This window comes from Lemur catta, chromosome 15 (genome assembly GCF_020740605.2).
Source record: "Lemur catta isolate mLemCat1 chromosome 15, mLemCat1.pri, whole genome shotgun sequence".
Lineage (NCBI taxonomy): Eukaryota > Metazoa > Chordata > Mammalia > Primates > Lemuridae > Lemur > Lemur catta.
In genome coordinates, this window is record NC_059142.1 from 39,317,932 (window position 1) to 39,334,414 (window position 16,483).

The window sequence follows — 16,483 nt, forward strand, 5'->3', positions numbered from 1 at the left end:
TCTGTTTGTCTATTTGTCATTTCTCTGTAGGATGAGATCCAATTCCCACCCCCCCAGCCCCCCAGGACATACACAGCTAGTACCTAGGACAGAGCTGCAACTTGCATGCCTCCAGGGGCCACAGAGGTGATATTGGGTGATATTGAATTTGACGTGGGCCAACGATAAACCAGAGAGAATGGGGAAGACCACGGCAAGTCCATGCCCTCCTCTCCAGCTCCAGCACATCCTGCCCTGACAACATGGAGCCCTCACTTTTCAATAGGAGCCACAAATCCAGACTTTATATGTAATCTGATTTTTTTTTTTTTTTTTTAAAGATGAGGTCTCACTATGTTGCCCAGGTTGGTCTCAAACTCCTGGCCTCAAGTGATCCTTGCTCCCCAGCCTCCCAAAGTGCTAGGATTACAGGTGTGAGCCACCACACCTAACCTCTTCTGATTTTTTAAAGTTGGAAACTAATTTGAGTTTTTCAAAAACACTGTGAAAACCAATAAAACACATGTGTGGGCCAAGCAAACCCCCAGGCGGCCAGTTTGCAACCTCTGGCCTAGGCAGTGAGAAGAGCATCCCTGTGTCCCACAAAGACAGGGCCTGGTCTGACCTCTTCACAGTTGTACCCCCTGCAGCTGGCCCAGCGCCAGGCACATAGTAGGCCCTCAGTGAGGGTTCTGAAGGGTGAAGGTATGAATGAAGTGCCCTGGCTGCTGCCTAGGGGCCTGGCATGCTGGGGCTGTTCCCACGTGGCTCTCCCTCCCCAAGCCCTTCCCTGTACCTCTGGCTGCCACCCACCTGCATGTCCCTCACCCTCCTGGGGCTGTAGTAATCGCCATGCTCTGTGCCCAGCAGCGCCTGGCACAGGTTGAACCTCTGCAGCTCGAGCAGGGCAGAGCAGCGGTCGTCGGGCACATCCTCCTTGGCCATGCAGTACACAGTGGTCAGCACAGCCACTTTGGCTGGGTCCACCTCCACCTTGACGCCCTTGCAGGTGGGGGTGGTAGCCAGGCCTGGGCAGGCCCCTCCTCCCTCAGCCTGGCCCTCCAAAGGCGGCTGGCCCTGGTTGACAGCCAGAGCCTGGCGGTGGGCTCCTGAGGTGACGTGGCGCAGCAGGGCGTGGCGCTGGAAGTTGTCGGTGCCCACCGTGAAGGCGTTCTCGGCCTTGCCATGCTTGTTCCGCACCAGGGCCTGGCGGCACTCGAGGCAGAACATCAGCTTCCGCTCATAGTCAAAGTCCAGCCAGGTAAACTCCTGTTTCCAGTGCTCGTTGAAGTAACGCTTGCACTTCTTGTTGGAGTTGGAGGCCTCTCCCGCTGGTTTCTTCCCAGGGGGCACCATTCCTGCTCTTGGGGCAGGGGACCCCCAACCCCCACCCAAATGCTCTTAGCCCCCTGCCTCCCCCCCACACACAGGCAGCTCTCTTGACGAGGGAGTGGGTGGGGAGGCAGGAGGGGGCAGCCCGTCAGGCTAACGGGGACCATCTATCTAACTTAGCCTGGAAAGTTTATTCCTGCCGGCAGGAGACTGGAGACGAAAGAGACAAGGGAGAGGTGTTAGGGGTCCATGGTGGAGGGGGTGGTTTAGCTGGGCAGTAGGGTTCATGCTGTCCACAGAGCCCTCCCCAGCTAGGGGCTATTGGGAGTGAGCGAGGTCATGCAAAGGGCCCTACAGTGTTATCCAAAGCTGGGAGGTGTGGGAACCCCAGCCCCCTCCGAGGTCTCCTTCCACCCAGGACAAGGCATCGATTAGCTCTGACTGCTGAAGCTTCTTAGAACTCAGCTGGAGAGACTCGTACCATCTACACAATCACGTTTTATAGCTGGGGAAACTGAATCTGGAGACAGATAGTGGTTCTCAGGGCTCATGAGCGATTGGTAGCTGAGCCAGGACTAAAATGTGACATCCTGACTCCCAGCCCAAAGGACGACTGGTGCTTCCAGCCCACAGTCATCGATTTCATGAGGAGGAAGTCAGCACAAGGCTGAGCTTCACAAGCCATGGGATTGAGGAACGGGATTTGCTTCCTCTAGAGCGCCCTTCCCTACACTCACAGGCGCACACTCACGCACGCACACGCACGACACTGGTAGTGTGGTTCTGGGGAGGTGGCCCAGACCGGGGGCTGCTCCAGGGGCCAGGCCCCAGACTGAAGGCAGCTAGCTGGTTGCCTCTGCCTCCCTCACTCCACCACCTCCCCAGGCCAGGATGGGCAGTTGAGGACCAGAAGTCCATGTCCAGCCATTGACCAAAACCTGCCCACTCTACATTCTAATTATCTCTCCACCCTGTCCCCTCCTCTCTGTGCCTCCTGGTAACAGCAGCAGTACCATTTGGCGAGCATGAACTGAGTCAGGCCCTGTGCCAGTACTGTACAATGACCATGAGGAGACCAGGGTGGGTGCTATTATCCTCATTTTGGAGAGGAGGAAACCGAGGCCCCGTGACTTTAACTGGCTTGCCCAAGGTTTCAAAAGCAGTAAGTGGCTGAAGCAGAATTAGAACCCACACCCTCCTGACCCCAGAGGCCACGCTGAGACCCTGGGCTCCACCACCTCTCTCCCTAGCTGCCCAGCCTTGGCCCAGTTCGGGCTCTCACTGTCTCACCCGGATACTGCAGCTGCCTCTGTCTCTGCACGGCCACTTCCCCCTCTTCCCCCAGCAGCCAGTGAGAGCAAGCTCACACCCAGATCCAATTGTGTCACCCCCTTGCTTCCACCTCTTCAGCCACACCCCACTGCCGAAGTCTACACACCTCACCATGCACCAAAAAGACGCTTCCTGGCCTCGGAACATGTCCAGAGCTTCCTGCCACTCCTGTCTGCCTGACCAACCCCAAAGGCCCACCATTCTCTGCATACACCACACTGTTGCTTTTGTCCCTGCCTTCATCTTCAGAGCCCAGGATTCCCTATCCCTCCTCTTCCCCTGGCTAATTCCCACTCATTCCTTGACAGCAGCTCAGGCATCCCCTCTGCCACCCTGATCCTCCCAACCTGGGCTGGTGCCTGTCCTCTAGCCCCACAGTTCCCTGCGCATGCGTCTCTGCAATACAGTATGGCAAACGCAAGCATCCTGTATGTATCTCTGCACTAGGTTCCAGGGAGGCCAAGACCACGTTTGCTCGTTGTCACATCTCTAAGTCCCTGTACTGGGCTTGGCATTAAGATGCTTCTCAGTAAAAGCTGGTTGTTTAACAGAAGGAAAGGATTTGTTTTGGCTACATGGAAGAATGTCCTGTTTCTGAGACTGTCGATTAGACGATTCTAAGCTCCGAGACAACAGTGACTCTGTCTTGTCCACTTGATGTGTATACCCAGTGCCCTGTGTGGAACTGGCACATAATGGGTAGGGAAAAAAAACAAGGGTAGATGAGGAGAATTCCAGGGCCAGCCCATTCAATATAAGGAAAGGCCTCTGTCCTGCCAGATGCAGGGGAAACTCATTGGTGCTCTTCCCCGGACTCTGCATGGCACGTGGAGCTGCTCACCACACCCTCCTTGACACACTTTTCTCTTGGCTTCCAAGACCCCACATCCCCAGGTTTTCTTTCCCTCTGTCAGCCACTCCCTGGCCTCTGGAGGTCATCACCTCCTCCTCTTCCCAACAACAAACTGTCCCAAGATTTCAGAACCATCTCTGCAGACCACTCTGAAATACACAACCCCAGCCTGGGCGCCACACGGCCCCATGCGGCTGCCCTCTGGCCTGTCTAGCTGGAACTCCAGACAGGATGGAACTCGAGATGGACAATATGCTCCCTCCCAGTCATCCCCATCTCCAGAAATGAGACCCATCCTCTTTCCCAGGGGCTCTGGCCAGAAACCTGCCCTTCTGACCTCTGCTCTCCCCTCATCCAGCACCTGGTCCATCCACAGGACCTGTGGATTCCACTCCACAACATGCTTCTAACGTCCCTTCTCGCCACACTGCTGCCTGGTGGCTTTGTCCAAGCCACCTTCATCTTTTGCCTAGACTTATGCAGTTGCTTCCCAATGGCACTCTGAGTTTCCACTCTTGCCCACCTTTGAGCCAGAGCAGGCTTTTCAAAACACACTGCTTAAAATCCCTCCACCACCCTTATGTCTAAGGCCTGTGCCAGAATCCCTTTGAGGTCTGCCAAGTGCCAGGGTTGCTGACTTCTCTGGTGGCCACTCATGTCTCCCTCCCCTTCTAGCAATGCCAGCCTTCTCGCAGTTCCTCCAGAGCGCCAGGTTCTCATCCCTAGCATGTGCTGTCCCTTCTTCCAGAATGTTCCCTCCTGCCCTCCCAATGCTTTACTTGGCCTATTCCATTTCCCCTCTGGCCTTAGCTTAACCATCCCTTCCTCAGAGGAGGCTTCTCTGATCGTCCTTTGTCAGAAAATCTTCTTTTCTGCCACTGCTCCCGTTTGTTCCCTCCATTGCACGCCCCACAGCTTACAAATCTCTGCTTATGTCTGTTAGCTCTGTTGCTTCATCCCCTCTCTGCCCCGTCCCTCAAGCAAGTTCCCTGAGGGCAGGAAAGGTAACTAACTTCATGTCTGGACCGCAGACAGGGAATAGTGCCGGACACCCCGCAGGTCACAAAGTTTGGGCAGTGAGTGACCAAGAGACAGCAAGGGAGCACCTGCTGGGTGGTTAAACAGCTGCCTTTGGCATCCTTTCCTCCCAAGATTCTGTGATCCTATGACCTCGTCCCGCCCACTACCCGAAGGATCTTAGAATGGGTGGGGGGTGCAGGACCAAGGTGATACCCTTCTGGAAGTTTGTCAGTTCCCTTCCATCTACCTAGAAGCTGGCTACCCTGCCCCGTTCTGCAGAGCAAAAGAGTAGGTAGGCAGAGCACTGGACGGTGGAGATGCTAAACGTGCGCTGTCCAGGGCAGCCGCCACTAGCCACATGTGGCTGTTTAAATTAATTCACATTAAAGAAGAATTTTAAAATTCAACTCACACTAGCCACTTTTCCAGTGCTCAGTAGCCACTTGTGGCTAGCAGCTGTTGTATTGGACAGCGCAGACAGAGACCATTTATATCATCCCAGAAAGTTCTACCGGACAGAGCTGCTCTAAAAAAACACAGGTCAAAATCCATGACACTGCCCCCACCTCAACCTGAGGGAACCAAGCGGGGTGGGGTGAGGTGTGGATAAAACATGACTTCCTAGGTTCAGTGGTGACCAAGGCTGACCAGGAAGGCACACTTGTCTCAGACCCTGGCCAGATGGACGGGAGCCGGCACAACTTGAGGGCCCCTGGGTGGTTGTGTGTGGGTCTGTCCCCCCTCCTCCCTTCCACCTCGGCAGGTGAGCCTCGAACACTATTGATGTGGCCCCCGTATGGGGGTCCACAACCTTCTCCCCTGGCTCTTTTGGGCCCCTTCCTTGGGGACCCCACTATCAGGAGTCCATGCTCTGGGCGGAGTAGGCGCCCCCTCCCCTGGCCGCCCAGGTGAGACGGGGCCCCCCTGCACCCCCTCACCCAGCCTCCCGGGGGCTGGGACGGGGAGGGCTGGGGAACTTCCTCTGGGGGGCGCGTGGGGACAGAGCCCTCGGCCGGGTCCCACAGAGGCACCCGGCGTCCGCCCGCCCGGCCCGCGCGCCCGCCCCGCCCGCACACACTCACGGCGACACGGGAGCCACCATCTTGGGCGGTGGACGCTCTGGCCGCGGTCTCCTTGGGCTCCACTGAGCGACAGCAGCCACTAGTGGTAACGGGGGCGAAGAGGCGCCAGCCTCCCGCGCGGGCTGGGGTCGCGGGCAGGGCAGGCGGCGCCCCCGGGGCTCACCTGGCCGCGCCCACCTGCCGCGACTCCCGCCCGCCTCGCCCTCAGCCTCCGCCACCGCGCGCTGCAGCACGAGCGACTCAGGCTAGACCGCAGGAGTTCATTTGGTCCTCACGTTTCACCCGCGGTTCCTAGAGGCGCTCACAGCCGTGACAGACGAGGGTGGTGGCTACAGGCGGCCAAGTGCTCTGAGAGTTAGGAAGCAAGTGCTCTGGGGTCACCCAGGAGGGGGGAGCAAGCTAACTGGTCTGCAGGGCGAGTCAGTTAGGTTTCACAGCAGGATAAGTGACATTTTACCAAGGGCAGGGCATTCCAGGGGGTGGGATGGCAAAGCAAAGAGCCATCGGGAAGTTGAAAGTGCACTGCAGGTCCGAAAAGGTGCAGGTGGAGCTGAAGCGGGCAGTGCCAGATGCTGCAAGGCTCTTTCCAGAACCTTGACCTTCCTGCCTAGAGGGTAGCCTCCCGAGGAGTTTGAGCCCAGCATTTAGTCTAATGAGTTATTTGTAATGGGGATGACAGAATGGGGAAAACAGGGAGGGAGGGAGGGAGGGAGAGAGGGACCCTGGAGCGACCTCTTCCTAGAACCCATATCTCAGGTGCACAGGCAACCCTTGCCCCTGTCTGGGTTCCCCACAGAGGTGAAGAGAAGGGATGGGTTCCCTGCAGGGGGAATGTGGGGTGTGAGCACCCTGACCCTCCTCCACCTGGAGGCCTGGAGTCCAGAGGCCTGGGATGGAGCTCCAGTTATGTTTCACTCCAAGGCCTTGGACTCGACACTTAGCTGTGGCCTCAGTTTCCTCATCTGGGAAGTGGGAAATTACAGCCAGGGAGGATGACAGGGCAGGACAAGAATGGGTCTGAGGATCAAATGAGGTGAGTGTGGGGCCATTTGCAGAGAGCGTGGGCCTGCCACTGTGGATCAGGGGGGATGCCAAGGTACGTGGTGACCCAGTCTCCCCTTCCTGGAAGCACAAAGTCACCTGGAAATGCCTTCCAGCACCCTCACAATTGGGGACACTGCTCTCCTGCACAAGGCCTAGGGTGCACATTGGTTTGAGGTCCCAGCAGCCACTGGAGGGGAACTCCTCCTCAGCATCCTTCACACAGCACTGCTCTGTGCCACCCACCATCTGCCTCTGACATTCACCATGAACCCTGGCCCCAGGGCCGCTGGGATGCTGCATGAGTCACGGCACGTGCACATACATGTGTGGCCTGGCTCCTGGCTACACTCAAATGAAGGGTGACGATGCAGCCTCCACACTTGCCCCAGAATGGCACCCTATAGCCTGCCAGGTGTAGCATTCTACACCCCTGAGAGGGTCCAGTGGGGAGTAGGTCTTCTTTGATGGCATTTTGCAGCAGAACAGCCACTCTAAGTGTCTTGGAGCAGTTCCTCCCCAACCTGGCCTGGGTCCACAGCCAGGATCCACAGCTCACTGGACTGCTGCCTCAAGGGGGTGGGTTGCTGGTTCTGGTCAAATATACGAACAAACCAGACCGAGTCGAGTGCAGGAGAAGAGGCTGACCCCAGGGGTCCAGCCAAGGCTGAGGAAGGGGCACAGAGCAGGCATCTTATGAAATAACACCACCCTGGCTGCCACCCAGCGGAGAGGATCTGGGGAAACCACGTCCTGCTGTTTTGCCACAACTGGAAAAGACACACACACAAGAACACAGGGACACACACCCTGAGGCCATAGGCACCCACAGATAGTGACAGATACAGACACCAAGGCCCACGCATACATACGTCTCTCCAGCTAGACCTTGTATTCTATTCCACATGCACTGATCTGTGCACATATGGAGGCGGTATCCATGCCAAGACAGACAGATACCCACACTGGCCACGCATGAGCATGCATGTATACACAGATGGGCACGATCGACAAAGACATACTGTACACACACATACGCAGAGGGACCGACGCACACGGACATGCAGACCCCTGCAGATGCCTGCACAGACAATATGAAGCAATAGGCCTGCGGCAGCACACACCTTCACAAAGACAGATGTGTGTACACAAAGATCCGTACACAGATACAGAGATACGTGTGTGCTTACACACTGCCCTTACAAAATTAAAGGCATTCGACTTAAAAGAGCATATAGCCAAACGCAATCTTTCTCTCCCACTCCCTCTCCCCACCCCGACCCGGAGTCACGGGGCAGACCGACGGCAGGGTGCACACATGCACACAGCACACCTCAAATAGTAACGCTGCCGTTTCTATCACAGATAAAACCAAACTCTGCCAAGAAAATGGCAGTCCAAGGGAGAGAGCAAGCCAAAGTCCAGGAGTGGGGGTTGACCTGAGACCCACTGTTTGCCCACCCCCCATTAGGATTCCGACCATCATCCAGCACTCGGGATGTGTTGATGTTCCAGATCCCCCCCCAAGCTGGAGGAAAACCCCAAAGCCTGGTCACAAGAGAAACTCTGCCGCTAGCCTCACTGGCTCCAGGCTGTTGCCTCCCGTGAAGGGTGATGGCTGTCTCCCTCACAAAAAGCCAGGCAACCCCCTGTGTGAAGAGGTGACCTGCAGACCAGGGACAAAGCAGGGGCATCCATGTGGACCCCGTGTGGTGGCTGGTTCTCAGGAAGAAGCCCACCCTGATTCCCTCTGTCTGCCTCTCTCCCTGCTGCAGTAACAGCTCCCTCTTCAGCCCCTTCAGACTTCTCCCAGTCCCCTGGCCCCTTAGCAGCTCTTGAAGGTGTGATGTGATACAAGGCACCTTTGACTCAGGCTCCCTGGACGCAAATTTGCCCAGATGTACAACACACGTGGTTCCTGCAGGGTAGACCTCCAGCTCCCCAGCCATTCCTTCCCCTGCCTCCACCTCTGTCCTCAGCCAGAGTGGGGGCTTCCCCACCCAGTCCTGGACCCGGGAGAAGGTACAAGAGTCACCTGGCTACCGGCAGACAACTTTTGGGGGCCAAAAATAGCAGGAAAAGGACAGGGATGGGGAGAGGGGAGAGGACCACGCTTGGCTAAGCCCACTCCCACTCCCCAGCCCAGGCGTCCTCAGCACTCACCCAAGAGCATTCTCTGCCTTCGGAGGCACCGCCGAGCGCAGAGCTAGGAGCAAATGATGAAACCCAGCCAGAGTGACAGAGGGAAGCGGGGATGTGAGGGACAGGAGGGGAGGGCGAGAGGGAGGGACTCCTGGTCCTGCCTGGAAAGCAGCATCGCTACTGTGCCCTGTCTCCTCTTGCCAGGAAGGAGCTGCCCATTCCTTCCCTGGTTTCCCCACGCCAGTCACAGGTGGAACGGCCCGGGCACGTCCTTCCCCAAGGGTAGAAGTGTGGCGCAAATGTGGAGAACGGGGACCGAGGAGGGTTATCAGGGAGTATCCCGCTGACCCCCTGCTCCTGGAGGGTCCCGGCCTAGTGCGTCTTACAATGAAGTGAAGGGTGGACTTTTTCCCCAGAGACCTGCAGGGAAGGAGGTGCTGCTGGCCCCTTCTCTGCCTGCCAGAAGGTTCTGGCTGCTCTCTTGCCCCAGGGCTTGTTGCTGCAAGCCTTACTCATTCTTTCCTTGCCAACCATCCCTTTATCTTTACCTGCTTTTGCTGAAGGGGAAACTGAGGCTCAGAGAGGTATTACCACTTCATCACAGAGCGCTGGCCATGAGGACAGGGGAAGGGAGTCCAGGTGTCACGCCACTCTTAGTTCAGTACCTGGACCCCCAATGCCAGGAAGGGGGGTATTCATCTGATCAACTAGAACTTCTGACACTACTCTCTGCCCCACCCCAGCCCCCCAGCCCTTCTCTCCTCCATTTGCTCCTTCCTCCCCCTCTTCTTCCTCAAAGCTGGCTCTCTACTCACCTGAGCACCTGGTGGCTGGGAGGGGGTGGGCTGGGGGAAGGAGACAGCCGACCCACAGCTGGATCCAGTCTCGCATTCCAAGCCTCCACCCCCTCAGCATCCTGTCTCCACCAGACAATAACCTGTAATCTCCGGAGCAGCCAATACCCCAACCACAAAGAAGGTCTGGGAGGGCTGGCAGCAGCAGCTCCTGAAAACAGGTTTGTTAGGAAGGGGCTCTGGGGGGAAGGAGTTGTTTGTGCGGGGAGAGGAAGGAAACTCAAGCCCAGAGCTAATTAACCCACCCAGAGACACAGACGGAATCTTTGTCTTCTGAGAGGGCAGTGATCTGAACTAAGCCCCCTAATTCTCTACCCAGACAGCCTTGCTCTTCCTGGTGGGTCCCGGGGGAGGGGGGTACCGATGATCAGGGTCATGCCTGGGGGAGGGGATGCGATGGGTGCCCAGGGAGAGCATGGGGCACTTCCATCACCTGCCACCAAAGGAGAGTAGCAGCAGGAGTCACTGGTTAGACTGCAAGAAGAACTTCCCAGTGGCCTGGGGAGCACAGTTTCTTTGAAACACGTACCCAAAAGCCTCAGGACGGGTGTGTGAGGCAGGTGAATGAGGAGGAACCAGCAACCCAGGGAGATACTGAAGGATGGGGACAGGCTAGAAGGCTTCCGGGCATCCTGATGGGACTGAAATTAATCCATCTGTGGGGAGTGGGGGGTGAGGCGCTCATCAAGCCAGTGACTCAGGCGTGACCTGAGCTCAAGGTCTTTGATCTCCAGGGCCCAGAGTGCAGCCAGAGGCTTCCACAGTCAAAGACCAGGAGAGATGGAGGGACTGATTCGAACATGAGCTAGATGAGGTCTGAGGGTGCAGAGTAGGGGGGCCTTGACCTGCCACTTTAATGGCTACCCTCCCTCCCGCTGAAAGGCACAGGGACATCTGGTACAGCACAGCTGTCCCCATAGTGTCTACCTTGCATTCCCCACCCAAGGTCCCTCTGGCCATTTCAGCAAGCCAGAGTCATTAAGTCATTTACCAAAACCCTTTCTCTCCTCTCTGGTGGGTGTTCAGTGTCATGTTGCAATGGATGCTGGGGGCAGGGGGTGGGCCACTCTGCACTGATGGCTGGGTTGGTCCTGCCCAGAGACAAGGGAGAGACTGGTTGGCTTTAGGAAGCCCCCACTGTCTCCCAGCCAGCCTACGGGGGCAGGACATGGCTGGCATCTCCCCAGTTTTCAGTTGAGGACACCAGGGCACAGGGCAGAGGAGTGGCTGTGGGCCCAAGCATTTGTGGAATGCTCTTGCTGGGAAGTGGCCTGTCTTCTCTGGGCCATCCTCCTGCCCACTGCCAAAACGCTATGGCTCGATCTCTCCTAATATCTGCTGCTGTCCTCAGCGGGGCGTGGGGGTAGGGGGTGTGAGACAGGATTTAGAGTCAGAAACCTGGAATCTAAATGCAGCTATGTGGCCTTGGGTATGTTACTTCATCTCTCTGAGCACCAGTATCCCAATTTGTAAAGTGAGGACTGATGCCATCATCACTCCTAGGATGGCAGGGGGGAGAAGATGCTACCCTGCACGTGCAAGTGCTTTGCAGACAGCTCAGCACCTAAGCAGGTGCTCCACGTGGGACGGGGGGTGGGCTGCGGCTCCTCGCCAAGCTGTCCCTCCACGCCCTGTGCTGGCCCAGCATCCTCTTCAGAGGTTAGAGCTAGGAGGGTCGAGCCAGCAAATCTTTCTCTCTTTGCAGATGTTGGAGGACCATGCAAAGTTGTTTAGGGGTCTGTGTGTGTGAGCTGATCAATAGGTCATTGAGTTCAGCCTTATTGCGGGGAGGTTCCAGGTGCCTACACCCCCCTTGGGAGGAGGGGCTGGGGGCTGACAGATGGCTCAGGACACATTCCTGAAGGATAAATGGGCCTCCTGTGTGGGAGACAGACATGGGGAAGTACCCAGAGGAGGGGACATGGGGAAGCGTGGGGTGCCTGCTGTTTCCCCGTCCCGTGCCACCACGGTACTCCAGGCTCACTCAGGACTGGGAGTGAGAATTCAAGAAGTCTGGTATGGCTGAAGAAGGGGGCCTCGGGCATTGGTGAGGAGGCTCGGAGGGGAAGAGCGACCCCCACCTCCGTATCTCCCTCCCGCAGACAGCCTCAGGGACATGGGCAGGAGAGGGTCCCTGCCTCACTGCTTGTGACTGCCTGTCACTGTGGAAGTCTCCAGCCCCACAGGCCCCTAATCAAAGTGACAGCTCGCAGGGAACAAGTACCCCTCCCGGCTGCCACAGGACTGAGACCTCGTGTCTCAGTGTGGCATAGAGCCTGGACAGTGAGTGTCTAGGAACAAAGCCGAGTGTCAAGGGCTCCTCACACGTAGCCTAATTCTCCCTGAAATAGATGTGGCCCCCTCCAAGTTGCCCCATGGAGCTCCGCTCAGCCGCACCCTAAGGGCTCTCTGCTCTTTGTGGAGAGGGGCATGCTGGCCCAGTCCCCACCATGGGCAAAGCTGGAAGAGGCGTTCAGGACGGCTGACAGCCCTGACGTGCCTCCCCTCCCCCCACCCCCACCTCAGGGGCAATTGCTAGCACCTTCTTGCCGGTTCCATGTCTGCCTCCCTGTCTAGCACAACGGCAGGCCCCAGGGACGACTCAGTGGGTGTCCCAGCGTCCTGCACAGGCCGCACAGGGCTGGAGGGGGAAGTGATGAGCAGACAGACAATGGGATGGACAATGACTTAACAGGTCCGATTTAACAATTTAGACTGGAGCACCCAGCCTGTCCTGGAGACCCCAAACCAACCCAGTACTCAGGAAGCCAGGTATGCAGAAGGTCCCCGTCCCTCTGGGCAGCCTGCCCCTTGTGAGCTGTGGTCTTTTCTCCTCACCCCCCACAGGCTCTCTCCACCTTGGCATGGTGGGGGGGTGAGGGAGGGGCTGTTGCCACAGGGCCCAGTGCCCAGGAAGTAAGGCCTGAAGCCCCTGTGTTCTGAGGGGAGCAAGGGCTGGCCAACGCCCTCGGGCCTCAGGCCTAGCCTTTCCTGCCCAACACCGGCCTCCGGTCCTGCTTCCCTCTCGGCCCCCCAGCCAGAGCCATCCAGGCCACCTCCCTCCCCCGCAGCCCCCACGTCCCGTCAGTCACTCCATCTTGACTGTTCTGCTACAGAAAAGGTCCAGAATCTGTTTCTCCCTCCCATCCCCCTTTCCTTCTCACATACCCCCAACTCTCACCCTTCCCCCTCGCCAGAGACGCCTAGAAACACTAACTGCTGCTCAAACCGCTTCGGGGATGCCCATTGCCTCCAGAACAAAGGCCAAAGCCAGTCTGGTGGCAAGGCCATCACAGGTGGCTCTCGCTGTCCCCCCAACTCCCCCAAGCTCCCCGCATGCCCAGCACACGCCCAGCGACTGCTCGCCGCCCCTGGAGAGGCACGCGCGTTCAAGCCCCGGTGTGTTTGCTGTAGGGCTTCCCTGCCTGGGATTCCTGTCCGTCTCCAATAACCACAGTCACCGTCACTTCTCTGAGGCTCTGCCTGACTTCTTGTGTCAATTCACCTCTCCCTCCTCTGACTTCTCGAAGCCTCCTGTACCCACCCCGCTAGGAAGCCTGTTATTATCTTAGAACGAACTTGTCTCTATGTGTAGTTATTCTGACAGCTCTTTCCTGACAGGCAGATATGATGCCTTTTAAAAACATGACTCCCCCAAACAGCAGCTTGCACCTAGTAGGTTAATAAATATTTGATGAATTAATGAGTGAGTCCTGAATCCAGACACACATATACACGCTCCAGAAACATCCACCAGTCAGAGGTACTCTTGCTCAGAGTCACAGCCTCGGTGTCCAGCCCTAAATGCTTGGGTGGAAGAGTTGGTCCCAGCCACCAGGGCATTCCCCACCTTTGCTTAAGCCGTGACCTCTGCCTGGAATGCCCCTTCTCCCCTCACTTATGTTCCAGGCTCAGTTCCCCTTCCTTCAGGAGGACTTTCCTGGTGCCCCCAGGTAGAACTGCCCTTTCACCTTTGTGCCCCTGGGGGTATGTCCCGTGTGGCACAAACCACAACACTTCCCTGATTTTTTCATGTCTGTCTCCACCCAAAAGACAGACTCAGACTTGGGGCAGATGCTGAGTGGGGAGACTGGATCTTATTTTTCTCCACCCCCAGGAGGGGAGGAGACAGTGGGTGTCCCATGACTATCACCAAAAGAACAGGCAGCCCGCAAGAGGGTGTCAGTTCAGAGCGTGGCCTCTGGCAAAGCTACTGGCCTGGGCTGCGAGGTAGGTTTCCAGGGGCCACCCCAGGAACAGAGGTAAGTTCCTACCCTTCCCACCTCCCCACGCCAGGCCTGGCTAGGAACTGTTTCCCCTGCAGCCAGCAGCTCGGGCTGTTCTTATCTCCCCATGGCCCCTCCGTGCCTGTCAGCCACAATCACCCTCATGGGTGCACTCACCCGTTTCCCCGGAAGTCCGCCTTGCAGCCAGCTGCCCCTTCAGTGCTCACAGCCAAACCTCTGCAAAGTCACCCAGTGAGGGAGAAGCAGAAGTCCTGGCTAGGAGTCCAGCAGCAAAGGGAGAGGGGCCTCGTGCTATCCCTCACGGGGAGTGCTGTGCACCTTGCTGACCTTGGCCTTCAGAGACCAGAGCAAGAACCTGACACACCTGAAGGCAAGGCCCTTGTCTGAAAGACTGGCCCTGCCAGGGGGCTCCAAATTGGAGAAATGCTACTTCAGAGTCCTGATCCCAAAAGACCCCATGGGGAGAGCCCCCAGAACCAGACCTCCAGATCCCGAGAGATCCTGCAGGAGGGCTGCCCAGGTGCAAAACAAAACCTGATGGCATCAGGAGAGCCTCAGACCCAAAGACCCCAATGAGGGCATCTCAGACCCAAAAGACCCCACAGAGGGAGGCCACAGACCCAGAGCGCCTCAGAGGGGCCCGGACAGAGAGATCCTCCCCTGGGATCAAGCCCAGACCACGTTTGTGGGAGCAGTGCCCCTCCACACTGACCTGGCCCCGAGGGGGTCTTTCCCAAGCTGAGCTGCCGGAGCCGCCTTTGGTGGGCCCGCCCCCCACAGTGCACCTGGGCCTGGGCTGCCGAGTTCAGCTGGATGTTGCAGACGTCGCAGAGCGTGTACGATGGCCGTTTTCTTTCCCGCTTGGGCTTAGGTGGTTCTGGGGGCCGAGGGGGGCATTCAGCAGCTCCAGATGTGGGGGGCTCCTTCTCACCTGGGGGAGATGGGCTCAGTGGCCGCTTCATACCTGAGCAGAGAGAGAGAGAAATGAAAGACTCAATGGTTGTGAATACGTAGAAGGAGCAGAGGGGGTTTGCGTCCTGGAGATGCCTGAGCTCTATATCCCAGCTGAGACTTCCCAGCTTTTGGAGACCCCCAGCCTAAGGATGGCAAAGGGAGCATAATGGGGTCTATTTCAACCAAAGCAGCATGAAAATACGGGAATATCTGGAAGGGCATCAGAAATGTCTACACACTGGAGGCCAAGACACCCAGGTACTCAGAGGGCCACAGAGCAAAGCTCAGAGAGGGACACTAGGTCCTAGAGGCAAGGTGGGTGCAGAGGGAGAGGCACAGCAGGGCAGTGGAGTCACATTTTGGGAAGACAGAGCCCTGTTCTCAGCTCTGCAGCAAGGACTGACTGTCCTGGGACAAGCAGGCATGTGGCACTTACTGAAGACACAGCAGCCACTGGCCAGAAACCCAACCTTCCTGTGCCCTGTGCCCAGCACGGTGACATTCACAAATGGTAACAGTGTGCAAAGCCATCCCAACCCCTGCCATGTGTGGCTCCAGATGCCCCTGCTGTCCTGGCCACTGAGGCTGAGGCAACAGCTGGTGGTTTGGGTAGAGACCTGGGCCCTGCTGACTGGGTCAGCCGTACGCAGCCCATGCACACTCGCGTGCGTGCACACACACACCTGGACCCTCACGTCACCCCTCCACGCCCCCCATCTTCCACAGACACTCTTTCCTTTCCAGTTCACTTCTCTGGAACTTTCTCTGTCTGGCTTATCTCCCTCCAACCATTTGCATTCTGACACTGCCCAACTCCCTTTCTCAGACTGAACTGGGTTAATTTTCACTTCCTTCCTGACTCTGTGTGTGCTTCCTGCCTCTGCTTCAGATGGGGGGCTTCCTGAGAGCGGGGTCTGTGTCTCTCCCTCACATCAGGGCAACCCCACACCGAGGGCCTGGGCGAGGCGTGACAGCCCATCTCTCTGTTACTAACTGAATTGTATCCCCTCCAAAATTCATATGTTGAAGTCCTCACCCCCAGGACCTCAGAATGTGACTGTATTTGGAGATAGGGTCTGTATCGAGATAATTAAGTGAAAATGAGGTCATATGAGCGGGCCCTAATTCATATGACCAGTTTCCTTACAAGAGGAGGAAATTTAGACGCGGACAATTACAGAGGGAAGACCATCTGCAAGCCAAGGAGAGAGGCCTTGGGAGAAATCAATCCCGCTGACACCTTGATCTCAGACTTCTAGCCTCCAGAATTCTAAGAAAATATATTTCTGTTGTTTAAGACACTGGGACTGTGGTACTTTGCTATGGCAGCCGTAGCAGGCTAATACATCGCCCCAAAGGGCATTTCCTATGTCCTTTGGCCCACACTCCCTTTGCAAATCACACAAGCCAAGTGATGCCAAACCGTCCTTGCAAGACCACACATCCAGTGTGGAGCCCACGTGTGAACAAGGAAAATTAATTTCACAGGTCCATGGCCAAGAACCTGCCTGCAGTCCCTGGATGCCACCCCATTCTCAGTAAGCCGCTTGTCATTGTGTGGGCAGTGGTCCCACGTAACATGTGTTTGTTGTTACATGCATGGGGGCTGTGTGTGGATGGGACACAGGGGCACAGCAATGAAGGACA

General features: G+C 57.0%; 2 protein-coding genes across 6 annotated transcripts in view; both read right to left on the reverse strand.

The window, feature by feature from the left end:
• The window catches only part of C15H17orf113 (chromosome 15 C17orf113 homolog), a 9,039-nt gene extending 3,395 nt beyond the window's left edge, over window positions 1-5,644 (reverse strand). Inside the window, exons 1-2 of one of the 2 annotated variants that reach the window (XM_045526545.1) lie at window positions 5,599-5,644; window positions 793-1,521 (exon numbers count right to left, since the gene is read on the reverse strand). In XM_045526545.1, coding sequence (XP_045382501.1) covers window positions 793-1,335 — 543 coding nt within the window. In that variant the 5' untranslated portion in view covers window positions 1,336-1,521; window positions 5,599-5,644. Of the gene's footprint in view, window positions 1-792; window positions 3,351-5,598 lie in introns of those variants that run through there. The other variant, XM_045526544.1, reaches the window with a different exon arrangement.
• ZNF385C (zinc finger protein 385C) overlaps window positions 1-14,844 on the reverse strand; it is a 26,632-nt gene extending 11,788 nt beyond the window's left edge. For all 4 annotated transcript variants that reach the window (XM_045526549.1, XM_045526546.1, XM_045526548.1 and 1 more), the window contains exon 1: window positions 14,595-14,844. In XM_045526549.1, the coding sequence (XP_045382505.1) occupies window positions 14,595-14,844 (250 nt within the window). The remainder of the gene's footprint in view (window positions 1-14,594) is intronic.
• Between the last annotated feature and the right edge of the window lie 1,639 nt (window positions 14,845-16,483).